Source organism: Mesoplodon densirostris, chromosome 19 (assembly GCF_025265405.1).
Source record: "Mesoplodon densirostris isolate mMesDen1 chromosome 19, mMesDen1 primary haplotype, whole genome shotgun sequence".
NCBI classification, from domain to species: domain Eukaryota; kingdom Metazoa; phylum Chordata; class Mammalia; order Artiodactyla; family Ziphiidae; genus Mesoplodon; species Mesoplodon densirostris.
The window spans coordinates 61702353-61730079 of NC_082679.1; the positions used below are offsets into that span (position 1 = coordinate 61702353).

The window sequence follows — 27727 nt, forward strand, 5'->3', positions numbered from 1 at the left end:
GGCTGGGCGCGGACACATGATCCCTGGGACCCGGCCGAGTGGAGCTGAGACCGTCCGGCAGATCGTGCACACTTCTGCTCCACACTTCCAGGACCCCCCCGCCCCCCCCCCCGGCCAGAGGGCCCCTCTCCTCTGACCATCTGGGAGGAAATGCCTTTGACCAGCTGCAGGCTGGGCAGCGGCCGGAGGAAGGTCAGCTGGACTCTGTGCTGCCTGCTGCTGCTGCTCCTCGAAGCCAGTTCTGCCAAGAATATCTGGAAACGGGCACTGCACGCGAGGCTGGCGGAGAGGACCCGTGTAAGTGCCCGGGCTGGTGGGGGCTGGGAGGAGATCGGTGATCCCCGCACTGTACGGTGTACAAGCGCCCCGCCCAGATGCGGACAGCACAGGGCAGGCGTCCTTCTTTCTTTATCCGAGTTGTACCAAAGTCGGGTGGGGAGCAGATGGAACTCACAGCCCTCAAAAGACTCCGAGCCTGGGAGTAAAGAAGCCAGGGGCCCCTAAAAATGCGCAGGGGGCCGGTGACGTGCTTTTGCCTACCCACGTTTACTTTCTCCTGACAAAGAGCACCTGATTTTAGAGTCCGAGGACTTAAAACTGAGTGTTTGTCTCAACAATCAATAACCAAATGTCGATAGTCGATAGAATGCAATTATGCTTCCATGCCGTTCCTGACTCATTCAGTAAACATTTAGTGGAAACTGCTCCAGGCCGAGCGCTCTGTGCGTTCCTGTAGGTACAACATGGAGACACCAGCTCCCACCCTGCAGGGTGGTCGAGTGGGGGAGGCAGTCAGGTGACATGTGACAGCAATACAAAGGGTCGGCACGCCGTGGTGAGAGGCAGAGAGCATGCGCCCTGCAGCCCTAAGTCTGAATCCAAGCTCTGTTGCTCACAGGCTGTGTGACTTCAGGAAAGTTGTTTGACATCTGTGAGCACCTGCGATCTCATCTGAAAAAGACAGATTGATGCGTTCCTTTCAGTTCCTTTCATCAAATATGTATGTTTGATCGCCGCTGTTTACCTAGGTCACTGTTGCCCTAGGCTGTGGGGATACAGACTTAGATGTCCCCAAGCCTTGGGGGACGCGTGTTACCCCCACAGGGCTGGGCTTGCAGAGAATGAATGAGAAGTGAAAGGAAAATGTATACAAGCACACCTGATCTTATTGTGCTTTGCAGATACTGCGTTTTTACAAATTGCAGGTTTGTGGCAACCCTGCCTTGAGGAAGTCTCTCGGCACCTTTTGTCCAACAGTGTTTGCTCATTTCATGTCTCTGTGTCACATTTTGGTAAATCTCCCACTACTTCCAACTTTTTCATTTTTACTCTATTTATTATGTTGATCTGTGGTCAGTGATCTTTGATGTGACTATAGCGAAACGACTCACTGAAGGCTCAGAGGATGGTTAGCGTTTCTCAGCAACAGGCTATTTTTTAATTAAGGTGTGTACATTGAGTTTTTTAGACATAATGCTATTACACACTTAATATGCTACGGTATAATGTGAACCTAACTTTTAGATGCACTGGGAAACCAAAATATTCATGTGACTCGCTTTCTTGCAGTGGTCTGGAACCAAAACCACAGTATCTCCAAGGCGTGCCAGTAGTGTATTTGGTGACAAGTGTTGAGAAGGGAAATAAAGCAGGAAGGGGACTAGGAGAGAGAGTGGAGGTGGGAAGGGTGTCACTTTAGGTCCCCCACCCCAAAAGGGAGCACAGAGGCATAGAAGGTTCAGGAAGACAATACCAGCCAGCACTCTCAGCATGTGGGTGAGCAGTGTAAATGACTCCATATCTGTCAAACAGTGCATAGCGAGTGGTCCTTGCGTCTTGGTGACTTTTACTCAAATATTAGGAAATTGGTTGGTGTTTGCCTCCCCAGGTGGAATGTAGGTTCCTCACAGTAGGGCCTGATTCTGTCTCCCTCAGTGCAGTGTTCCTGGTGCCTGCCAGGAAGTAGGCGCCCCATACATTCTTGTGGGTAAATTATGGGCAAGTGCAATGGAAGCACAGAAGAGTGTGTGCAGCTCTGCCCCAAGAGAGTCAGGGAGGGTTTTCCAGGATCGGGGACATTCAACCCAGGGCTTTGAAGGATGAATAGGAGTTTTCCAGGCGGTGAATGTTTAATGTCTAATGACCCCAGGCACCATGTGAAATGAAACTGTATTGAGGCTAATCTCAGCCTCCAGGGCTCACACTTTATAGGTCAGGCAGGAGGCCACATGGGTGTAGAAAAGCATAGTAGCAAGTGAAATGGTGGTAGGTATTTGGAGGGAGAAGAGAGACCCTTGTCAGGTTGGACTCCCCCGTGCTCTCCGCTGTCCCAACAGGGTGATTTAGGCCTCAAAGCATCCAGCACTTTGGTTCTAGGACCACAGAGAGATTTCCAATACATCATCTGGCCTTATCTCCACCTTGTCTTGGAGCATCACAGGGGCTGATGCCATAACATCCCACTAGGAGGAACGAGGAGGCTAGGAGGTTGGGGACGATATGCACTGGGGGTCAGGGGGAGTCTCTTTAAAAACACAGGCCTGGGTGGGCTTCAGGAACCAAATTACTTCTAGCCATCGTTTGTCAGAATGCAAGCACTTTGAGTTTGTACTCACTGGACTGGAACTCTTCCCTGCTATCAACAGACATCAGCTTCCCTCTCCGGTGCCCAGACATGGGAGAGATTTGTGCCAAGATTGTGCCTCACAGAGAGTCCCTGGGGAAAGACAGGCTGTCGACTGGTGGCTCAGAGGATAAGGAAGTTGGGCAGGGTGCCAGGCCTAGGAATTTTTCAGTGACATCTCTAATGAGCTGTGCAGCCTCAGGCTGCTTGCTGCCCCTCTCTGGGCCTCAGGTCATTACCTGGGAAATGAAGACAAAGGACCGGATGACCTCCAGGGCCCTTTCAGTTCTGATTCTAACATCCATGCGAATGTCCAACAGGAAATCTAGGAGTAATAGGAAGCAGCTCCGCATATTCAGGGTCAAGACTTCTTATGTGGCCCCCATTGCCCACCCCAGGCTGGGTCAGCTCTTCAGCCTTGGCCCTGGACCCCATGGGGCAGGTCAGGGCGAGGAGAGGCCAGGTGTTCAGAATTATGCTGAAGTCAGCTCATACCCACTCCAGAGAGTTAAACAGAGCCCTTATTAAAGATGAAGTCATATAAACTTATATAATTTACATGAAGAAGGAAGGAAGGAAATCCTCCTTATCAGAAACATATCACTTCCTGATTATTTTGGTTGCATTCTTACCATTCTCCCTGCTCTCGAGGCCATTCACGTCTGTGGCATCTGCGTGGTAGAAACACCATCTCTCGAGGAGCTATTACACTTCTCTTCCCAAGTCCTCATTCAGTGGCCTCCCATTGGTAGCCTGAAATCAGCCCCAGTGAGAGTATTTACACCATGGAAATTGGCAAAGGCTGCACACGGAGAACTGGGTGTTAAAGCGGGACCTGCACGTGGCTGCCTGCATCCTGGCTCCTCCCCTTCTCAAAGCCCCGCCCCTTCTCAAAGCCCCGCCCCCTGACAGAGCGGGCAGAGGGGGCTGAGGGCGTCCGGGGCATTTCCTGGATGCTGTGTGCATTTGCCTGCCCAAGACACAGTGCCTGAGAGGAAGACACGGGGGGCCCTGTAGGGAGGCTTGTAAGGAGGAGAAGGCTTGTTCTCCGTGAGCCTCCGTTTCCTCGTCTGCGGCGTGGGAGGCGGCAGTGCTACTTTGCAATCCAGTGGAAAGACCCCGAGAGCCTTCAGCCTGGTGCCTGGCCAGGGAACACCTCTCTCTGTGTGCTAATAAAAACAAACCAAAGACAGATATTTACGAGGCTAGATAAGACGGAAAGGAAGAGGCTAGGAAGAGGGATGTTTGTCAGTAGCCCAAGAGGCCTTCTGGGGAGCTCAGGGTCAGTTCTGTGGAGCTGGGGTTTTGGGATTTGTTTTCCTGCCATTTGATGAGAAAGTTATAAGAACAGTTCTTTGCTGAGTGTTCCTGTGTGTCAGGCCAGGCTATCTCAGGATCCTCTGAACAAACCTACCAGGTGGGACTTATTGTAGCCGCCATGTCGGCTTGGGGACTGGGTAGCCCCATGGTCCCCATGTGTCACTGTGGCTATGTGTCTGTTTTGTACCCTAAGCTCCCATTCAGGGCAGCTGGAAATGGCTAGGCAGTTTGCACCCTGCCCAGAGGTGCCTGCCCAGCGGAGGGGCAGTGCGGGGCTGCAGCAGCCCAGAGCGAGGATGTAATGCGTCCTGCCGGACGGCGCACCCATTTGCAGTTGGCCTGCCCAGAGCAGCATCTTCTGCTGATGAGCACAGAGGCCCTATGCAGGGCGTGTTTCCCAGTCTCCCCAGGCTGCTCCTCCTTTCCCTTGTTACTTCTGTGAGCTCTAGAGCTTTCTGGCGCATCTTTTATATTTTGCTAAGTTAGCAAGAGTGGGAGAGGCAGGTGCCCTGGAGCTGTGGGTACCTCCCCTCCGCTCTCATCACTCCCTGAGTCCTGAATCCTCACGTTCATCCTGGAAGCTCTGTCCTTGGAACACGCTCGGCCGGCACACAGGATGGGCCAAGGTGCTCGGGTCCATACCGTGGGAGCAAACGGAGCTGAGGGACCACGGCCTGGCTTCCTCAGCCCAGGCTGGGACGCCTCTGAAGAGTGATCTGGACAGTTTCTCAGAGGTTGCCCTTGGGTTTGAGCTCCAGGTGCCCAAGGCAGTCACCTGGGCATTAACGGTCCCCAGATGGCGCCCCCCCTTCCCTGCCTCACGTGCCCCCTCCCCTGCTAAAGCTGCCTGGGACCCTCTCACAAATATACCACCTGCACTAAAATCCTAGTCTCAGGGTTTAATTTTGTCTCCCATACCCCCAAAAAGATCTGTTCAAGTCCTAAGCCCTGGTGCCTGTGAATGGGACTTAATTTGGAAATAGGGTCATTGTAGTGTAATTAATTAAGATGAGGTCATACTGAAATTAGGTAGGCCCTTAATCCGATGTGGCTGGTGAGCTCAGAAGAAGACAAGAGAGATAGAGACACACAGAGAGAAGGCCGTGTGGAGACAGAGGCAGAGATTAGAGGGATGCATCTCAAGTCACGGAACTCCAAGGACTGCCAGGAGAGAAACATGGAACAGATTCTCCCTCACAGCCTCAGAAGGAACCAACCCTGCCAACGCCTTGATTTTGAACGTCTGGCCTCCAGAGCCGTGAGAGAACACAGCTCCATTGTTTTAAGGCCCCCAGTCTGTGGTGTTTGTTACAGCAGCCCTAGCACACTCATACGGTCAGCCTCTGGGCACCAACATAGTCAGTTCTGTTGCTTTCAACCAGCAACCCCAGTGGTAGACTCTTCCCAGATGAGGGAATTCCGGCCAGAGCAGAGAGTGACTCACCCCACACCATTCTGGCCATGGACTGGTGAAGCTATCATTGTGCCCTCAGAGTCCTAGAGGCTTTCCTTGCTCCTTGAAAGATGTGAGATTGATTGCGCCTCTGCAGGACCCCATCATCAGCACCACTAGGATGCATCCATCTGGAGGGGAGGGGCTGCTCAGTGGGCCCTGGAGTGTTCATGGTCAAGACCCCGCAAGTCCTCCCTGGGGGCTGGAGAGAGGGGACGTGACATACCGCGGTGTGTAGGTATGTAGGTAGGCTCGGCCCTCCCTGAGGGCCTAATGCAGAGCCTGACCCGTCACAGACTCTCAGAAACATTTGAAGAACGAGGGGAAGGAGCTGGATGGATGGGCAGGTAGATGGAAGGAAGGAAAAACAAATGAATAGTGTGACTACCAGGGTGACTTCCTCCTCTCTGAATCTGGCTTCTGTACCTGAGGTTTCAGTCCTGAAATTGATTCCAGGTGGAAACGAGCAAGGGGAGAAGTATCCAAGAACCGTGTGGTTATAATCTGGGACCCTGCATGCGAGGAGGCAGGAAGGCAGAGGGAAACTTACCTGTCATAGTGACACTAGTCACGGTAACCAAATTGGAAACAGCCCAGATGTCCATAAGCTCAGAATAGATCAACACAACGGGGTCCATCCACACAATGGAATATTATTCAGCCATAAAAAGGCATGAGGGACTGAGACACGCTTCAGCATGGATGAGCCCTGGAAGCATTACGCTCAGTGAAAGATGCCAGTCAGAAAAGGCCACATAGCCTGTGATCTGTCTGTGTGAGGTGTCCAGAAAAGGCACATTCATAGGGACAGAAAGTAGATTAGACGTTGCCAGGGGCTGAGGGGGTGAGGATGAGGAGGGACTGCTTAATGAGAATATAAGTTTTCCAGAAATGAACACAACATTGTAAATCAACTATACTTCAGTTAGAAAGAAAAAAGGATTTGTTGGGGGTGATGTACATATTTTAGAAATAGGTAAGAGACAGTTGTTGGACAATATTGTGAATTTAATCAGTGCCATAGAATTGTACACTTAAAAGTGGTGAAAATGACAGAGTTTATGTTATACTGAGCTGGCCAAAAAGTTCATTCGGTTAGTGAATATATTGATCAATAAAACTCTTGGTGAAAATGAAAAATGTGTCTTTTATGTTTGCTTAAAACCAAACAAACTTTTTGGCCAACCCAATGTATTTTACCACGATAAGTTTTTTAAAAAGCAGTGGGGGGGGCCTCCCTGGTGGCGCAGTGGTTGAGAGTCCGCCTGCCGATGCGGGGGATGCGGGTTCGTGCCCCGGTCTGGGAGGATCCCATATGCCGCGGAGCGGCTGGGCCCGTGAGCCATGGCCGCTGGGCCTGCGCGTCCGGAGCCTGTGCTCCGCAACGGGAGAGGCCACAGCAGTGAGAGGCCCACATACCGCAAAAAAAAAAAAACAAAACAAAACAAAAAAAAAAGCAGTGGGGGGCTTCCCTGGTGGCGCAGTGTTTGAGAGTCCGCCTGCCGATGCAGGGGACACGGGTTCCTGCCCCAGTCCGGGAAGATCCCACATGCCGCGGAGCGGCTGGGCCTGTGAGCCATGGCCGCTGAGCCTGCGCGTCCGGAGCCTGTGCTCCGCAACGGGAGAGGCCACAACAGTGAGAGGCCCGCGTACCGCAAAAAAAAAAAAAAAAAAAAGCAGTGGGAACCCAAGGTACATCTTAGGGATTCTGTGAGGGGCTCCTGGTCAGGCTTGTCTTAGCTTCATGGTCCCCTCCTCAGAGGCCCGTTCCCTGATCCCCTATTTAGGTCTCTCTTAAAAGTTTTCTTAACTTCTCGACTTCTTCTTCATAACATTTACCTCCCTTATTATGATCTTCATGATTTTTTTTTATTCTGGCTTTGTTTCATTTTTTATTACCTACTTTCACAGATAAACAAAAAGAAAGCAATTCATTTGCTTTCTGTGTGGTGTTGGGTTGGTGTTTGTCACATGTCCTGGAGCTGAGCCACGCGTGAAGGCAGGGCCAGTGTCTTCTGGTTTAGGTCAGCTCTCCTCACATGCAGCCAGTGCCTGGCACGTGGTAGGCCTGGGAACTATGAATTTACCGTTAAATGAATGACTAAATTACATTAAAACCTTCTAGAGCAGAAGAGAAGGGATGGAAAGTTCTAGAAGACTCTCAGGTGCACAGCAGGGCTCAGTGGACACCAGCTGGAGGAGTTGGCCAAGTTTGCACTCTTGCCCTCGACATGCACTGGGATGGCTTGTCCTAGTGTGAGATCCTGGGTTTTTGAGTACCTCTCCGAGGAAGTCCCGTTAGCCGTGCACCAAACTCTGCTCCTGGAGCCCAGCGTGTCCTGGAGGTCTCAGGGCGTCAGGAAATGGCATTCAATGCACACTGAACTCTAAGCCCTCTGTTCCAGGGAGAGACATATTTTTAGATCTTTGACATCCGAATTCCAGAGGAAGAGCAAGTAAAGCTTAGAAGAAAGTTGGCTTTCTTCCTGCACCAAGCAAACCAGACCTGGGGTGCATATTTATTGGTCAGGGAGGAACTCTCTGGAACATTCCAAAGAAGGGTGAAGCTCTTGCAGGGGAATGAAGGGGGTGGAGTGCTGAGGGAGGGATGCGGGTAAACCGGGGCAGCTTTGGAGACTGAATTCTTTCTCCTTAAATGGAAATGGTTTCAGCTTTTTTCTGGATTATGAAAACGATGATGTTTACTCTGCAACACATTCAGACAACATAGAAAGTCACAGATAAGTAAAAATATTCTAAATTCTCCGAGACACAAGCTCTGTTGACATTTTGGTATGTGTGAGTGCCTAGACTGTTTCGTGAAGCAGTTATGCTCGGCCCACATTGTTTTCTTAATGGTATTTTGCTCATATTGCTTAAAATTTTTTTATTGAGATGAAATTCACATACTATACAATTAATCACGTTACAGTGGACAACTCAGTGGCATTTAGTGCATCGACAGCGTTGTGCAACCACCACCTCTATCTAGTTCCAGAATATTCCCATCACCCCAAAAGGAAAACCCAAACCCTTTAAGCAGCTGTTCCCCACTCCTCTTCCCGTCCTCGCCCCCTGGCAACCACCAGTCTGCTTCCTGTCTCCATAAATTTCCCTATTCTGGACGTTTCATATCAACGTGATCATACAATAGGTGGAATTTGTGTCTGGCTTATTATTCATATTGTTTTGTACCATGCATTTTTCATTGAATGATATATGGTGAATATGTTAATGTGATAGATCCGTGTCCTCTTTTCAAAGACTTCTATGGTGTTCCAAGCTGTGGATCTGCAGTTATTTATTTATCCAGCCTCCTTTGGTTGGACATCCGGGCACTTGCTTCAGTGGACTCTGGATTTGGACTAGTGGAATTGGGCTTCCCACTGAAGCAGCCCAGAATTGGCATTTCCCTACCTGCTTCCTGAAGATATCAGAAGAAGAATGGCTTTGCAAATCTATAGAGGCTTCCAAAAAATCCCCCCAGGGTATGAAAAAAAAAATAGCCACCAGGTCGAAACCTTAAGGGAACCATCTTTATCCAAGTAAGGCATGCAGCGCTGGGACATTCTTGTCCGAGCTGTACCGTAGATGTATGTTCAGCAGCTACTTTGAAGCAGACTTGCTGTACCATCCTTTTGCGGGGATGAAAATGAAAGATGGAGATCATGGGTTGTCTGGGATGTTCGTGAAGGGGTGAACTGGGATTTGACGTGCTGTTGTTTTATTTTCAGCTGAGAGGCTACGGAGGGCTGGGGCTGGCTGGGGCTGCAGAGAGCGGGGGCCAGGATGAGTTCTTTCCAGAATGTATCCCTTGGGGAGGCAGTTACATGACTACATCCAGAGCTGGGGCTGGTCCAGAGGCGGGCAGGAGGCAGGGGCGTGTGAGAGAGGGGGACCCCGAGCCGACAAAACGGGAAGAATCTCACAGGTGAGACTGAGAAGCAGCTCCCCAGATCCAGGCTCCTGGGACAGGAAATTGCCAGAGTCAGACAGACCCAGGTTTGAATACTGCCTCTGCTGCTGGCCAGCTGTGTGACCTGGGGCAAGTGCCTTTCATATTTCTGTGTCTCAGTTTCCTCGTCAGTAACGTGGGTTAATAATAGCAGTGAGGGTTATGCTGAGAATTCCGTGAAATTCAGTCTGTGAGGACCTGGCACCGCGCTGGCACACAGTGGGAGCTTAATAAATGCTGCCTGCCCTGCAGTGATTATGAATCAGCCTGCCCAGATTCTGAGCCTGGCGCTTCCCCATATGGTGAGCATGTGCCTCAGTTTCCTCACCTGTACAATGGGGTCAGCAGGTGTAACGACAGGGGAGCGATGGATGCTACCTTAGGGGACCCTCAGGGAGCAGTGCTGGGGCGGCTGCTTCCTCTTAGGAACTCTGCCAGTTGTTTGCCCCCCCCCACCGCCCCCCCTCCCTCCCTGGAAATGATGGCACTGCTGCGGGAGGGTTTCTTGCTTGCGCATCTTTAGATCCCAGTTAGATCCTGAACTCCTTGGGGGCAGGGACCGGCTCATAGGTTTCTTTTGCATCTGCCTCAGCATCACACCTAAAGCATCATCAGTGTGTGAGTGAATCGAGGGCGGGAAGGAGGGAGGAAGCAGGAAAGACCAAAAATAAAAGTAATGATAAAACCAACCGGTCAGCATCGCTGAGCAGAGCCCCCACAGCCGTGATGTCATCTGCTCCCTCCACAAACCCCTGCAGCGGGCACGCACTTCTGGGCCCATTTTGCAGGTGAAGAAAACGGAGGCTCAGAGAGGTCATTTTCCTGTATGATGACACAGCTACAGGGGTCCAAGCCAGACTCATCGAATTCCCACACCTGAGCTCAAATCCCTGACTGCTGAGGAAGTCACGGCCTCAGCGCCATCCATCTTGGTACACTTGAAGGTGGGATGTAACTCCTAAGTTCTTGCCCCAAAGGAAGAGGAGGCATTAGCTGGGCAAGGAGAGGGAAGAGTTCTGAGTGCAAAGGAACAGTGTGCAGAGGCTCCAAGGCGAGGAGGAGTTTGGGGTCCTAGCAAACCTTCAAACACTGACCCCAGACTTATATTCTGGATGCATTATTTTGGCTTCAGGAGGGAGGAGTGTAATATGACCCTTCTCCGCCGGTGGCCTTGGGCAAACCTTTAATTCTCTGAGCCTCGGGGGCCTCATCTTTAGAGTGTGGATAAAATAGGACTTGCCCCTCCTGGACTCACGTGACGAAAGGCGTGTGCAGATGCTGGGGGAAAGGTACAGCATTAAACACACACGAAGGGACAGCTCCACATCAGTGCAGGCCACCTGGCCTGCGGAGCCACCTTCACGGGGACATTGTGCAGGTCGTGAAACGCCTGGAAAGATGAAGGATGCCCGGCACGCGGTGGACCGCCAGTAAATGCTGCCCGTCACTGTCACGCCTCCATCATTCTCATCATCACAGCTTTCAATCAGCCACAACAAAAATGAACTGAACACCTGCTCTACACCAGGCATAGTCGTAGGTGCTGGGGACACAGGTGGGAAGAGGACCGAGTCCCTAGGAGGACACGTTGTAGGGGGGAGAAAAACAATAAACTGAACAGTGAATCAGTACACGGTCCTCCCAAGGGTGATCAGAGATTTGGAGCTCTGTAAGGCAGGCAGAGGGGAACGGGGAGCGCCAGCTACGGGTGCATGTGAGCAGAGACCTGGACCAAGTGAGGGCTGGAACCAGCCGGGCATCTCAGGAGGGAGACACAGCCCGTGCAAAGGCCCAGAGGTGGGACCTCAGAGAGGCCAGGGCGCTGGCCAGGAATGAGCAAGGCGAGAGCGGTGGGACGACAGGAGGGAGGCCAGAGAAGCGGAGGGGCAGGGGCATGGGGCCAGCTGGGGTGTGACCTTTAGCCCAAGGACTTTGGCCTTTAACCTTTAGCCCCCGTGGTCTGGGAAGGTGATCTATTTATTTCGTTTATAAAAGTACGTTCTTTCTCAGAACACCAGGAAACATCCTTTGTTTACGACCCTCTGTGAGCATCACCTTGCATGACATGAAATATTTTTCAAAACATTTAATCCTTTAATCTGGGCGCCTCCGTGAAATCGGTTCTTTATCACCCAGGACCATCTGTTGTTCCGGCAGCACCATAAATCACTGGGGCGATTTGACTTCTAAGGCGCTTATCTCTTGTTTTCTCCAAATTCTGAGAATCGACATTTGAATTTTCCCTGGAGAGCGCCCCTGTTACGGGCTGCCCTTAGGAAGTCACCCACCTGGGAGGCATTGGAGGTGGGTGGAAAGCGTTTCCCGTCTGATCTCCAGGTTCTGTTAAATTTTATAAATGAGGCTTGATGTGAAAACAGGCTGGGCGGAAAAACCAGCCGTCCCTCCCCAGCCACGCACGGGCATCCTCCCTCACCCTCCGAAGGAGGCCAGGGCAGCTGTCACCTCCGATTAGGATTCAAATGGCGGGGCCCCAACGTGGGTCCGATGTTGCTATTTCTTAAGAAAATGAACTGAGTTAATGGTGCGGGATTATGTGCCCTGCCTGCATCTTGGAAATTATTCCTGAGGATACAGGACTTTGGGGCACCCAGCCGAGCAGAGGATGGCAAAAAGACTGAACCAGGAGTTAGAAGATCCAGGAGTTACAAGGTTGCCCCTTTATTTTGGCTTCGTTTCCGCCAAATGTTGGCTTTGTATTCATTTTTGCTTTTCACAAATTAAATGACTTATACAAGGGAGAAAAGATGAATTCTCTGGGTACAAACTACTATACACAAAATAGATAAGCAACAAGCGTCTACTGTAAAGCACAGGGAATTATATTCAATATCTTGGAATAACCTATAATGGAAAATACTCTGAAAAAATATATATGTATAACTGAATCACTTTGCTGCACACCTGAAATTAACACAATATCGGAAATCAACTCTGCTTCTATTTAAAAAAAAAAAAATTCTCTGGCTGAAGCAGGGAGGGCCAGGAGCCCCGCCCTCCCCAAACTGCACCCCTCCCCTGCTCCACTTGGTCACAGTTTCCTCCCCAGCCCCCACCCCCGCCCAGTCTTAGCCCCTGGTTGGGGCGGGGGTGGGGGGGGCGGGTCCCTGGGAGGTAGTTTGAGAACCACTGGTCCTTGTGATTGCAGGCATTGCCAGATGCGTCTGGTCGGGACCTGTTCTCTGTGACCTGACGCCCCCTACTGGGCACTGGGAGCAGCGCGTGGAGTTTGCAGGCACCGCAATAGCTGTGGCGGAAGGACGTTCCTGCATCCTTGACCTTTGAGGGCATGTAGCATTGCGTAGCTAGCCTTTTATTTATTTATTTACTAACATAAAAGGTTTTTCCTGTCATTAATCATTCTTCTTAAGTACTTCTACCTTTTAAGGTTTTTAATTGTCTTCTTTAAATTGAAAAAAAATCAATGTGTTCATGGCAATATATATATATTGGAACTTGTGCAAAAGAGCTTGCAATAAGGGGAAAAAAGTGTACAATAAGGAGAACTCTCCCTTGGCTTCAGAACCTAATTCTTCTCTCCAGAGGCAATCTTTGACCAGCGGCTGCTGTGTATTCTTGTATATATCCTTCCAAAGATGTTCTAGGCCTGTTAAACATATGCATATTACATGTGTGTGCATATGAATATTTGAAAACATAGGTGAAGAGCAGACAACCTGTTCTGTATCTTAATTCTCTTCATGAACCACCATCTCTTGGGGATCTCTCATCAGCAGGTTTAGTGGCTGCGTACTACTCCAGTCTGCAGACATGCAGTATTTACTTGGACAGTACAAGGTGCAGGATTTTGAAATACATATATGTTGGGGGAGATCGGGGGATCAGTAGGCAAAGCATTTTAGATGGGTGGGGCAGTTCAGGCATAAGCCGGAGGCGGGGCAAGCCAGGGTGGTTTTTCCCCCAAAGAACCTACTCTGTATCTAACTCTGTGTGTGAGTGTGCATGTGTGTGTGCGCACACCTGTGTAGGGATGTGTAAGACCTGCCCTCCGTACACCCCACCTCCATATCCAGAAGCAGAGCAGTGTTCCCGGCACAGATGGGGTCTGGTGTGACTTGAACTCTCCCAACCCCACCTCTAAAATGCTTATTTTATTGGTAATGCGTCCACACTTCCTATATGTTAAATAGGATATCATATTTTTAACTCTTTCTGGAAACAGTACCAAAAAGTGTGAAAATCCTGAGTTCAGCTCCATGAATCCCCAGAAAACGAACACACCATGGAACCAGCACCCAGATCAAGAAGCAGAACGGGGCCAGCCCCCAGGGACCCCAGACCCCCTTCAGGTCACCACCCACCAGGTGACCACGCTCCTGTTCTCACACCAGACATCAGCTTTGCCTGTTTTTGAACGAAAACTATAGATGGATTCACACTATATGTTCTCTTGTGAGCTGACTTCTTTTTTTTTCTCAGTGTTATGTCTGTGACGTTTTTCCAAGCCGTTTGCTACGTGAATTTATTCATTTTGTGTGTGATCTGTAAATTCTCAAAGCTCTGTATAAACACATGAATTATAAGAAGTATATAAATATGTGTGTGTATCTATTGTGTTTGTATACATACATATACATATATATACCGTATTTTATATATAAATACATACATGTACATACATAAATATAAACATCAGGATAGTCGCTTAACATACAACTCTTATCCAGATTCATATATCCTTTTTGCTGCTGATGGGCTTACAGTCATTTCAGTTTGGGTCTATTACAAAGAGAAACAGCATCCTTTCATCCTCAGAGCAACCCGCTGAGGCTGGTTCTGCTGTGATCACGCAAGGACGCGGCGGCTCCGAGAGGCCCAGCGACTCGCCCGCGGCGCACAGCACCCGCCCCCTCCCGCTGACGCTCTCTCTTCCCGCAGGCCGAGGAGGCTGGCGGCCCCCGACAGCCCCGCGCCGACCGTTGCCCGCCGCCCCCGCGCTCGCTGCCCCCCGGCGCCTGCCAGGCGGCGCGCTGCCAGGCTGACTCTGAGTGCCCGCGGCACCGGCGCTGCTGCTACAACGGCTGCGCCTACGCCTGCCTGGAGGCCGTGCCGCCCCCGCCAGGTAGGTGCTCCAGGCGGGGGGAGACGGGGTCGGGGGCGCGGGGAACTGTCCTGCCCGGCGCTGCCCGACTGGAAGAACAGCTGGGCTTAAACCTGGACCACGTGGGCGGGCCGCCCTGTGAGATGGGAACATAGCGCTCCTGGAGCAAGCATCCAGCTGCATGCACTGAGCGCCTGCTGTATGCGGGGCTCGCCACTGCCGGCAGAGAACTACAGTCCAGGGGCCGCCCGTTAAAAGCAAAATACCCCTCTTATGAAGATGGGAGAGATTTCTCATAAAAAATCCAGATTTCCAGCTTTTCGTTAAAAAAAAATTTTTTTTTTAATTTCTTCCTTGCTGCGCGCAGGCTTTCTGTAGGTGCGGCGAGCGGGGGCTACTCCTCTTTGCTGTGCGCGGGCTTCTCACTGCGGTGGCTTCTCTTGTTGTGGAGCAGGGACTCTAGGGCGCAGGCCTAGTTGCTCCACCGCATGTGCCATCTTCCCGGACCAGGGGTCGAACCCGTGTGCCCTGCATTGGCAGGCGGATTCTTAAGCACTGTGCCACCACGGAAGTCCTCCAGCTTTTCTTAAAAATACTGGACCGCATTCCCGGGGCCACCATCTGCTGGAGCCTCAGGTGCCCCTAGATAGCAGCAGGGGCGCCCTCCCGGTTTCCAGGGACCCCACAAGGCCCACTTCACTCATGACGCCTGGCCCTGGGGGTATTTGAGATGGAGACCTGACACCTTAGCGATCCAGGCGGGCATGCAGACTCCTGGGTTCAAATCCACTGGCTAGTTGGTCACCAGCTTAAACCCACACTTGTAAAGCAGGGCTGAAAGGAGAATGTGCAGCTCACGCGGAGTTCCCCATCCGGAAGTGCTCAGCCTTGCCTCTGCCTCCGGCCAGGAGCAGAGAGAATCAGTAGGATGTTCGTTGAATCTGAACGGGGAATCTTTGGGAGACACAGCCTCAGGGGTTCATCTGTGGAGGGAAGGAGTTTCAGATCCCTTCTGGAGAGGTTTGGGAGGGGAGGGAAGGGAGCCTGGGGGGAATACAGGGTGGGGCTGATTATGGGCAGCTGAGTGGAGAAAAGGTGCCCTAAAAGCTTCCTCCACTCCCAGTTCTGCTCGGGGCTGAGCCTCTGGAGGACAGCAGCCTGTGAGGACTGCACTTCCAGCCAGAGGCTGTGGTCCCCCTGGGCCTTCATTACTGAGGCTTAGCCCCTCCTCAAGGCCAAGGTAAGAACGAACACACTCAGTTCTCTTTGGGGTGAGGTCACAGCGACGACAAGGGACTCGCACCCTTCATAATGCTCATAATTACAGTCTGTGCTGCCTTTGAGTACTGCCTCATGGCCACCTGGCTCCTACAGGGCCTTTTATGAGAAAGACAAAATGGCACCCCTTCCTGGTGGAGAGGCACATAAAACTATGCCCATCCAGTTGGACAAGTCAAAAAGGTGCCCTTTCCTTTGGACTGAGACGGAGCACAGGGACTCCAGCCTTACTTGCTGCCTAGAACAGGTGCTTCTGAGCAGTGCACAAACTATACAACTGCCCATGACATTCCAAATAGCCTTTCCTTACACCATCTCATTTAATGCTCACTCAGTCCCATGGGGTGGAGAGACCACTATCAGCTCTGTTTTACAGCTGAAGACACGGGAGCTCAGAGAAGCTGAGTACGTTGCCCAAACTCACACAGCAGGCCAAGCTGGCATTTCAATTTAGTCTTCTGACTGTGGAGAAGTGTCCACTGCCTTAGGCTCTGCGTGTAGGGATATGGGGCCCCAGGCTCATTTGTGGGATCCCTCACTGCCCAGAACATCCTTCCCCCAGACACCCACACAGCTCACTTCCTCACCTCCTTCAGATCTCAGGCAGAGGTGGTCACTTTCTCAGGGAAGTTTCCCTCTCTAAATGGTAATCTTTCCTCTGGCCATTGCTTACTGCCTTCTGGCTTAAGCTTTCTTTATAGCCCAATTTAGAATATTGTGTTTCATTTGTTTCCTGACCATTCCCCTGACTCGAAGGTCAGCCCCATGAGGCAGGAAGTTTGGTTTGTTTCATTCACTGCTGTATCCCCACTACCTAAAATAGTCTCTGGACACATAAAAGGTACTCAATGAAGAATGGATGAATCAACGAAGGCCTAGCTTTCACTGGCCAACAGGAAGAGCCGACAAAATATTAGTCAGTCATAATAAGAATTATGATAATAATATCTAGAACAAGGTTCCTCACCCTTGGCACTCTTGACGTTTGGGCTTGGATAATTCTAGTTGGGGTGGGCAGTGGGGCGCTGACCTGGGCAGTGTAGGATGTTGAGCAGCACCCCTGGCCTCCACCCACTAGATGGCAGTGGTGCCCCCACCCCACACTGGGACAACCAAAAATATCTCTAGACTTTACTAGATGTTTCCTCGGGGGGCAAAATAGCTCCAGATTGAGAACCGCTCATCTAACATGACTTGAAATGCACCAGGCCCTGTTCTAAGCAGCTTACACACTTCCTTGCAGTCAGCCTGTGGGTTTCCTCCAAAGCAGACCCCAAGATAAGGTCTTGAGTGAGGGGAGTTTATGTAGCAGGTGATCCCAGGAAGTTCTAGTTGGGGAGCAGAGAGGCGAGACCCTGGGCCTCCAGGCCTTTAGGGTCTGCATATTGATGGGAGACCTTGACCAAATTTCAGTATTCCAAAAAGTATAGCAAAATGTGTACATTTCCCTGTACAGGAAAAATTAATACATTTCCTATTTAGTAAAAAATAGCATGGAAAATACATTTTCTAACATTAAGTCCGGGGCAGTGGGGAAAAGGAGGGAAGAACCAGAAGATTGGAAATAGAGGCTCTGGAACCATGTCTCACCCCTCTCGTTTGGAAGATGTAAACTGCTGGTTCTGCTGTTTCCATTTCCACACGGAGAGCAACCATCTTATAACCATATTGTGCTCTTTTAAAGAGAAAGCTGGGCTTCCCTGGTGGCGCAGTGGTTGAGAGTCCGCCTGCCGATGCAGGGGACACGGGTTCGTGTCCCGGTCCGGGAAGATCCCACATGCCGCTCCGGCCTGTGAGCCATGGCTGCTGAGCCTGCGCATCCGGAGCCTGTGCTCCGCAACGGGAGAGGCCACAACAGTGAGAAGCCTGCGTACCACAAAAAAAAAAAAAAAAAAAAAAGCTAACTGGTATTTTTACCAATCCCTATCTAGGCACTAGACAGCACACACATCAATCTCTTTATTTTGGAGTCAGACTAAAGCAGAGGTCATAAACGAATGTGATCCCAGACCAGTTTTATTTAATCTCCAAAGTACTTAAAATTTAAAAAAATTATTTGCCAACATTTAAAACCAAGAGTTTATATTTTTTAAAATATAGACCTAAAGTTAAAAAAACACACACAAAAAAACCACCCAGAAGCTCTGGGAACAGCTGGCCAGAGCTGACCAGCCGCTGACCCACTGAGGCAGGAACACTCTCCAGTTGGCCGTGATCGTACCCAGCCTACCTTCCTCCTTTATGTTACCTATGTGTCCCCAGAGGCATTTGGGTTTTCAATCCCTGTTAGGGGTTTTGAAGACCTTCCAGTCTACTACATGGTCACTCTTCCTGTTAAAAATGCATTGGTTAGAGAACAGGCCATGATGCTGTAACAAAAAGACCCACAAACTCAGGGGCCCAACCTATTAGACATTTACTTCTCCCTTGGTTAAAAGGCCGGAGTCGACAGGTGGTCCATGACAGGCAGGTGGCTCTGCTCCAGTCACCCAGGGACCCAGGTTCCCTCTGTCTCGTTGCTCCACATGGTGGCTCCCAGTCTGCAGGAAGCGGGAAAGAGAGAGGGAGGGGAGCCGACAGGTAACCATACGAGGGAAAGCTGGGATGTGGCGTCGTTATTTCTGCTCATATCCAATTGGCCAGAACTCAGTCACATGGCACACCTTGCTGCGTGGGAGGCTGGGAAATGTAGTCTCCAACTTGGCCAGCCAGTGCCTAGCTGAAACTCAAAAGAGTTCTGTTACTAAAAGGAAGGGATGAACTTTTGCTGGGGAACTGAGTTGTTTCTCCTGCGGGGAGGCTCTGTGTTTCATCATGAGATGTAGGCTCCCCATCCCCAGAGGCGGGGGCATTTCTCAGCTGCCTGAGGAGGGCCTCGATTTAACCATCTATTATCTTGTCAGTTTTAGACTGGCTAGTGCAGCCGAAACCTCGATGGCTTGGGGGCAACGGCTGGCTCCTGGACGGCCCTGAGGAGGCATTGCAAGGTACCTGCAGGGTGATACCCAACTCGACAGCAGAGCCAGGGTCCCCCCTTCTCAGGTGCCCCCAGAAAACTGATAACCAGGGTCAGCCTCTGCTCCGGCAGGCTCCCTGTCCTCAAATACCTGGCCCGCTTGGACCCTCCCCACCCCGACACGGAAGGGGATGGCTGGGTCTTGGCCAGGCTCTCAGAATCCCCAGAACAGTGTGGGGTTTGACTGTCCCTGGCAATGGGGCCTCCTCCCTGGGTGGAGAATTCAGAGGGAGGGGGCTTGGGGTTTTCAGATCCCTCAAGTCACCATAAGGGGTTCACTGTTCCCTGCTGACGAGGCCTCCTTCTGGGGTGGCTGGAGAATGGTTTCTGAAAGGAATGGCAGGCGGGCCCAGGGGCCTGGACCACTGTGGGGATGTGGCTTGAGGGAGCACCTTTGCGTTTGTGCAGCTGTGCTTGTGACCCTCCATACACCCGAGTGCGTGACCGTGTCTGTCAGGGTGTGCAGCTGTGTGTGAAGCCGGCTGGCTGTGCTTGTGGCTGTGTGTCTGAGAACTTGTGCATCCGTGTTTGTGCAGATGTGTGCAACTGTAGGAGTGTGTGTGTGTGTGAAGGATTTGTGTGCACGTGAACGTGGGTGTGGATATGGCTGTGTGTGTGTGTGTGTGTATACATGTGTTAGGACTTGTGGGATGGTGAAAATGTGTGTATGTGTGTGTATAAGATTTTGGTGGGTAAACGTATGTACGTGTGATAAGCACGAGCATATGTGTTTCATTGTGTGGGGATGAACATACGTGTACTGAGCTGGCCAAAAAGTTCGTTCGGTTTTAAGTAAAAATTGACGTTTTTCATTTTCACAAAGAACTTTTCTTGAACAGCGCATTCGCTAACCGAACGAACTTTTTGGCCAACCCAATATGCATGTCACGATGCATGCATGCGAGGGCATGTTTGGCATCATGTGACTTTGGGCTGCCCCTGTGTGCATGTGTGTGTGCAGAGACCCCAGGCACAGCGTGGAATCTGGGGTGCAGATGAGAGGCGGCCCGTCTGCCCCCGTGGGGGCCACCCCTGAGCCCCCCGCATGTGTGTCCCCCGCAGCAGAGGCCTGCAGCACCACAGAGGACGGGGCCGAGCCACTCCTCTGCCCCTCAGGCTACGAGTGCCACATCCTGAGCCCGGGTGACCTGGCTGAGGGCATCCCCAACAGCGGGCAGTGTGTCAAGCAGCGCCGGCCGGCAGGTGAGTGTGGACACCGAGCCCCACCCCACTCTCCCTGGAACCCCCCACGGGAGACCCGTCCCAAAGGAAGCCCCCGGCCCCTGAGCCTGGCCCCGCCCTCCTCCTGTCCCCTCTCTGCCCTGCTCCTCTCCGCCTTTTCCCTCCTCATCTGAGCAGGATGCGGGCAAACCCCAGCTCGGCCACCTCCTGCCTGGCTGACCTTGGGGTCAGTTGTTTCAAATCTCTGAGCCTCGGTTTTCTTATCTTTAAAATGGGGCCACTTCATGCTGGGTTATGGGGATTACTTGAAATCATACGTGTGATGCCAGAGCAGAGACAAAAAGGTGCTCAGTAAAAGTTGCATAATTTATATCTATCTATCTGTCCATTTTAAACTGCACAGAATTTGCATTGTCTGAGAACCCTTAACTTCTCTCTGCTAGGACTGTTCAGTGTGACTTAATTAGTATTTGTCTTTGGAGACAAGGCGATAAATAGTTCAGTGAAGGGCATGACTAGTGTGGCTTTAGTTTGCAGACTTTTCCCCAGGGGGGCAGGGACGACAGAGGAGGGACTGCGGAGGGTACCTAAAAGCCACTCCTGCCTCATGCAAGGTGTAAGGTCGAGAGGTTAGGCATGGAATTTGCCAGAAATGTGTGGCAAACGAAGAATCGGGAACTTCAGGGAGATGGAAGGTAACCATGTCAAAGTTGAGCTTATTGGAACTTTGAGACCATATCCTCCAGGGCCCACGTCCCCACGTTAGCATCTCTCAGTCCTAATAACTGAGGATAGCACCTCGGTCAAAATCGAGGTTAATCACAGCGACCTTACTGGCCCAAAGGACCCATCACATGCATTATCTGCCAAAGCATTTCTTTTTCCTCATTTGAGAATTTATTTCTCTGAGGTGTTTCAAGAAAGACGTAGATGTTAAGTCTGTTACACATTTAGCATCAGCATCATTGCAAGTAATAAAATTATGAGACATGGAGCTGTCGCAGGAATCCTGGTTCCTGGAATTCTGAGCTTTGAAAAAAATTACTTATAAAAGGATTGGAACCAACCAGGAATCTGAGATTTCTCCTACATTCCACTTGCTATTTAGGGTTATGAGTAGGTTCTCCAGCCAGACAGCCAGGGTTCCAGTGGCCACTTGGCCCCTTGCTGCTGTGTGTGGCAAATCGCCCAACCTTTTCAGGCCTCGCTTTCCTCATCTGTAAACAGGGCTAATAGTAGTTAAGCTACTTCATGGACTCTTTGAGGAGCCAGTGAGTTAATCCATGTAAATAAACCATGTCTGTAGTTTCTCAAGTACCGAACCGAATCCCTTCTGTTGGCACCACTGCTGTCTGTAGACACCACAGTGGACGGAGTACGCAGGTGGACGGGATACGCAGTCCTTCGGACATACAACCCCAAGAAGAGGCCAGCCTGTAGGAACCTGCTGGAAGGAGCAGCTTTTTCCAAAAGAGCTGGGGATGGTGGGGGTTAGTCAGGAGTCCTCTGAACCGAAATGTCATTTTTATAACTGGAAAGGCCTGGAATTATGTGACCTTTCTCATCTCCTGATCTTGCTTATTCAGTTATATGACCTCCAAGACCAGAGTAAGCCAGACAGGTTCAAACCCATTCTCGAGGGACCAAACCAGTTCAAAAAGGACCCACTTCAAGGGTGGAGATAAACAAAGAGACAGTCAGGTGACTGTACCGATGACACCCGGGGTTGATTGAGGCCCTTGTGGGCGCTCCCCTAAGCTTCAGTGCGAGCCTGCGAAGGCAGAAATATGACCAGGAACAGCGTCGAGTGTGATTAAGACTGCGGGCCACTGAAATGGGTTCAAATGCTGTGGCGTTCTTCCTGGGTGACCTTGGGCAGCTAACCTAAGCTTTCTTAGCCTCAGTTTCTTCATCTGTAAAATGGAGCAGTGAGGGTCACGATAGTAATTGCTTCTTGGGGTAGTGATGAAGCTTGAATGAGAGAACACTTATAAAGCGCTTAGGGCAGCGCCTGACACATAGTAGGTCCCCAACCAATGTGCGCCGCCGTCACCTGTCTTCCGGAAGAGGGAGGGCTGGAGATCAGAAACGTGCCCAGACAATGCACACACCCAACAGGGAGCAGAGTGAGAATTCCAAGCCTGACCACCTGCTCCAAAGCCCACGGGTGTGTGCCCTCCCCCACCCACAGGAATGATCGGAGCCTTCTAGATAGAAATGTAATTGAAATTTCCCCTAGCCTTGTCCCCAGAGGGCTGTCACTTAGCAATAATTATTGGTAATTGTACAGGAGTTTGGAAACATCTTAAATTCCAACAACTTCCCTTGGAGCAACAGTCTCGGGGAATAGAGGAGCCCTCTTGTCCCAGGGCAACCACACAAGAAGCCTTGGAGTTTAAGTGTTTTAAAAACTGCATATTTGAGCTAATTTCTTTTTTTAATTTTAAAAAATTTTTTGGCCGCGTTGGGTCTTCGTAGTGGTACACGGGCTTCTCATTGCAGTGCCTTCTCTTGTTGTGGAGCACGGGCTCTAGGCGCGCGGGCTTCAGTAGTTGTGGCACGTGGGCTCAGTCGTTGTGGCTCACGGGCTCTAGAGCGCAGGCTCAGTAGTTGTGGCGCACGGGCTTAGTTGCTCCGCGGCATGTGAGATCTTCCCAGATCAGAGCTCGAACCCGTGTTCCCTGCATTGGCAGGTGGATTCTTAACCACTGCACCACCAGGGAAGTACTGAAGTAATTTCTGACTTACAGAAAAGCGGCAGGGAGAGTCCCTTGGACCCTCCACCCTAATTCATCAATCGTTAAATACTGTTTCCTTTATCGTGCTCTCTCTGCCTCTCCCCCAGCCCTGCACTCTCTCTATATGTGAATCCACATAGTTACTTTTTGGGACTGAGAATAAGTTACAGATCTTGTGCCCACGCCTAAGATGCAGGTCTCTGCTGAGAGCCAGCTGCTACAGGGGGCCAAGGACTGCTCTGAGTCCAGCCTGGACCCTGACGTCTGAGGAGTTCATGTCTTTCTTGAGAGGAAAATGAACATCAACACAGGCAGTAGATCTGATTTCTCAGAGAGCAGGGTCGGGGTCCTTGGTGCATCTTTTTATTTTATTTTATTTTACTTTATTGAAGTATAATTGATTTACAATGTCATGTTAGTTTCAGGTGTACAACACAGTGATTCAGATACACACACACACACACACACACGTTCCTTTTCAGGTTGTTTTCCCTTAGAGGTTATTACAAAATATTGAGTAGAGTTCCCTGTGCTATACAATAGGTCCTGGTTGGTTATCTGTTTTATACATAGTCGTGTGTACATGTCAATCCCAACCTCCTAATTTATCCCCACCCCGTGCATCTTCTGAGTGGGTTCCATGCTGCTCCGATACTGACCATCCAAGACTGAGATGTGGGAGGTGAGGCCCCCCCCCGCCCCGACTCTTCCCTCTGACAAAGTGACTTCACTGCACGCTGCCTGGAAAGGATAACAAGGTCGCACAGCCCAGAGCAGGGGCTCAAATCCATGGGTTTATTCTGTAAAAGTGACACTTCTGGTAAACACCCCTGGTGTGAGGAAGGGGTCCGGCTCCGCACAGACCACCGTCTCCTGCCCATGGCATCAGGGGCCAGAATTCACCCCCAGGGAGAAGGGAGGAGCAGGAATGTTTCGGAGAGCCTCCGGCCTGGAAGAATTTTGCCATTTGCTTCGGAAAATAGCTGTAAATGGAAATCATTGTAAATAGTAGCCGTTGAGGTTGCTGATAAGCTCTCTGCCCGAGGGTGTGGATCAGCCGTTGGTTCCGTCGCCTTGTACGATAAATGTCAGTGCTGGTCCTGGACACACACTGATTTTTAGGATAGCCACAGAAGAGAAGGAAACAAGATGCCCGCTGAGTACAGAAATATGATTTTTATTGAGCTATGATTGGCATATAATATTAGTTTCAAGTGCACAAATGTGATTTATTAACCTTATAGCACTCCGATGAGACTGATGCACAGAGAGGGAGGGGTGAGTTTACCAATAGACGCATTGCCAAGTGAAACGTCTGCATGATCTGGCCAGATTTCTCCGCTCTCCCACGTTAAATTTCCCCAACTCCCACCAGAAAATGTTTTACTGCCGTGACAGGGTTGGGGCTGAGGAAGGAGGTGGTGGATGACAATCAACAGTGGGAATTGGGTCGTTCTGCTTCTGCATTTCATCGGCTGCAGTGTCACACGCCACTGTAGCTTCTGGAAAATTCCACCGTACACTCGTGAGAGAATGAGAGTGAAAAACACAAATAATTTCTTAGCATTGTTATGAAAATAGTGTTGGCCTTATAAACTCCCCGAAAGGCGTTTAATCCTCTCCCTTCTTTTCCAGATGGGCGGTTCTTACGACACAAATTTTACAAAGAATATCCAGGTAAGAGAAGAACCATTCTTACTTTGCGGAGGGTACTAAAAAGGGCAGTGGGCATTTCTGGGGTGAAGAAAAGAAACCCAGTGGACTGTTCTGAGAACTACAGTTTGAAGCTGCTGTGAAGGAAAATGACTGTATTCTCCCTGGTTGCTTTTATGCTGTCAGATGGCATATTGGGGGTAAGGTGCTAGGATGCCAGGATGCTTCTGTTGTGAGAAATCTCTCCTCTAGCCTGTGTGCCCCTCCACGTGGGCAGGAGCCATTCCAGGCTGCAGGCTGGGACTGAGGTTGCAGGTCAGGGGTGGCTCCTAGGGGACGAGATGGGAATTAGGTTGGGAAGTAAGGAAGAGGCCCTTTGTCTGATGGTGGGCAAGAGAGGTTCACAGCAAACACAGCTTCATGCTGAACGTCAGAACCTGGGACTAGACGTGCAAAAGTTCCTCCTGCTTTCATTGAGGGAATTAGAAAATACGGTTGACACCATCCCTCCAGCCAGTCATCCATCCAGTTAGCCATCGATCCATCCATGCACCCATCCATGCATCCATCCCTTCTTCCATTCATCCACCATATCTTTTTAAAGAATTGACAGTACACAGGGCTTCCCGGGTGGCGCAGTGGTTGAGAGTCCGCCTGCCGATGCAGGGGACACGGGTTCGTGCCCCGGTCCGGGAAGATCCCACATGCCGCGGAGCGGCTGGGCCCGTGAGCCATGGCCGCTGAGCCTGCGCGTCCGGAGCCTGTGCTCCGCAACGGGAGGGGCCACGACAGTGAGAGGCCCGCGTACCGCATAAAAAAAAAAAAAAAAAAGGACACCTTAGACTAGGATGTCAAGGAAGGCTTCCTGAGGAGAGGATATTGAAGCCCAGTATCGAGAATAAGAAATAGCGGGCAGAGGGACAGCAGATGTGGAAATCCTGAGGTAGAATGAACTTGGCCATCACAGCAGCCGGAGTGCGTCGTGAGCGCGGGGCTGGGGCAGGGGGGGGAATGGCAGGAGTTGAGGGCAGAGCACACGGGCTGGGGCAGCAGCTGCAGGTGGGGACTGGGGGACCTCATTGGGGGAGGAGAGGGGGCAGGGCCAGGGCGCCGGGCCAGGCTGAGGTGTTTGGACTTGGTTTGGCTGGTGAGCCATGAGCATCTGAGCAGGAGTCGACGCACCTTCCCTGACCGAGCCCACTTCTTTTCGCAGAGGGTGCCTCCAAAAATGTCGCAGAGCACGGGAAAGGACAGCAGAAGCACTTTCAATAAAGCGACGGCAGCCGGTAAGTGGGAGGCAGGATGGGTCAGTGACAGCAGGTGGCTTTGGGCAGCCAGGTGTCCAAGGTAGCTTTCATCACGAAGCTGAACAGTGGGAGGGCAAGAGTAGGGCTTTACCTGCGGGTAGAATTTGAAAATTCCCTTATAATTTCAAAGTGAACATATGAGAGCTTTGGGCATGCTCAGAAGTGGAAGTTTCTATAGCCCGTGGCCCTAAATCCAAGGACCAGACTGGATTGTAACTTACACATTCCTTTGCCTTCATGCCTCTGTGAACAGACAGACAAGCCCTCGTCTGTCCCATGAAGTTGGTCCCTCTGTCTCCCTCCCTCTGCCCCGCGGTGCTATCCAGGGCCAACTCTCAGGCATGAACCTGGTGCCCAGAGATTCAACAGTCATTCATGGAACTCTCCAGTGTGCAGGCGTGGTGCCGGGGGGACGCCGTGGATAAATCAGGGCTCCTGCTCTCGGGGGCTTACATCCTAGTAGGAGACTAAACTGGGAAACCAGTAAATCAGCAAGAAAGGCCCAGCCTGCAATAGTGTTGTGAAGGAAGCTGGACAGACAGGTGATGTGATGTGGGGTAACCAGGCGAGGGGGGAGCTGCTTCAGATCGGGGCCAGGAAGGAAGGCCGCTGTGAGCAGAGCCAAGATCTGACACGGGCACCCAGGCAGGTGGAGCGGGAAGGGCAAAGGTCCCGAGGCAGGAAAGATCTTGCTTTGAGGAACCCGGGAGGCCACTGGGGTGGGAACAGAATGATGGTGGGGAAGGCTGCCGTCAGAGGTGACCAGGTAAGGAAGGCACAGGCTCTGCTCTCAGATGCCCTTCAAGGTGAGATGCAGGTGGATGCAAAGGTCCAGGGGTCTTGGCCAGTAAAACCTGAACACCCACCCAGTGCTGTGAGAGCTCAAGTCTATGCATGGTAAACAAAAGCCCTTGAGAGGGGATGATTTCCCCACCCACCGCAATGCCCTTGAAAGGCAAACATCAGGTTTGAGATTCAGAATACTCAGGTGTGAGTCCTGCAGGAAAATCTAGAGTCCATGGGGATCGATGCCAACACATCTATTACCTGCTGACGACAGGAACAGTTCTTGGAGTGGGTCTGACCCACCTGAGTCTGTGAACCTTACACAGGGACGTGCTGGGGCCAGTGGGAAAGAACGGGACAGTGAGAGAGGATTTGGGATGGCTCTTGAGAACCAGCCGGCCAGAACTGGGCTTAAATTCCTGGTCCACCACAAGGTGACCTTAGCAAATGACTTCCACTCTCCAAGCCTCAGTCTCCTCATCTGTAAAATGGGAGTGATGCGGAGGGATGCGTTAGGAACTAAGTAAGATGAGAGGGGAGACAAGATGGCAGCGGAGGAGGACACAGAGCCCACCTCCCCCGATGAATGCATCAAAGATACATCTCCACGTGGAGCACCGCTCACTGCAAACAAAATGGAAACCGGCAAAAAGAATCTCGTACAACCAAGGTTGTAAGAAAGATCCACACAGAATCAGGTAGAAAGGGAAGAGGAAGATGGAACCTAGAGAGACTTAGCAGTGAGTTAAGAATTTAGTCTTAGTGGAAACTGGCATCTTTCTGGTGTTTCTGGTGGGTGAGGAGGAAGTGGATGACACACACTTTTGACCGCATGTTCTTGGGTTCATATGAACCCAAGCAGTGGTTCATATTCATTCCCTCTTTGCTTCCCTTTCAGCCAACCTGGAAGAACATTCCTCCACTTTCTGCTAAGCCTCAGAAACCGTTGGGTAAAAAATGATTTGACCCCCCAGAGGTCATGCCCAGCTCAACAGAGCATGACCCCAGAGATGCTTGGAGACAGGACCCCTGGCTCTCAACCCCTGGGTGGCCCCACCTGGCAGGGTGACTTCGTGGGAGCCACTCGGCAGTTCCGGGTCCCTGTTTTATTGTCCTGGAAATGAGGCCCACCTAGCAGTCCCCTTGACCTTGCAGTTCCCCAGATCTACCGTGGGAAGAAGTCACTGCCTTTGTGAGCTGTGTGAAGCCCCTTTCTAAGACAGAGGTCAGTGTCTTGGTTGGTACAGATTTCTTCCAGGTGTGACTCTTGGAGGCATGTACCCGTCCCAAATGTCCTCAAGATACGTTTGCTCATCATAAAATGGAAATGAACTTA

The 27727-nt window shown here is 51.1% G+C and overlaps 1 protein-coding gene across 1 annotated transcript; it reads left to right on the forward strand.

The window, feature by feature from the left end:
- WFDC1 (WAP four-disulfide core domain 1) lies at positions 1-27727 on the forward strand. The gene is made up of 7 exons (XM_060084113.1): positions 1-297; positions 14269-14452; positions 18613-18696; positions 19788-19928; positions 24281-24322; positions 25512-25584; positions 27290-27727. The coding sequence occupies exons 1-6, from the start codon at positions 151-153 to the stop codon at positions 25568-25570; spliced, it is 657 nt and encodes a 218-aa protein (XP_059940096.1). The 5' UTR covers positions 1-150; the 3' UTR covers positions 25571-25584; positions 27290-27727.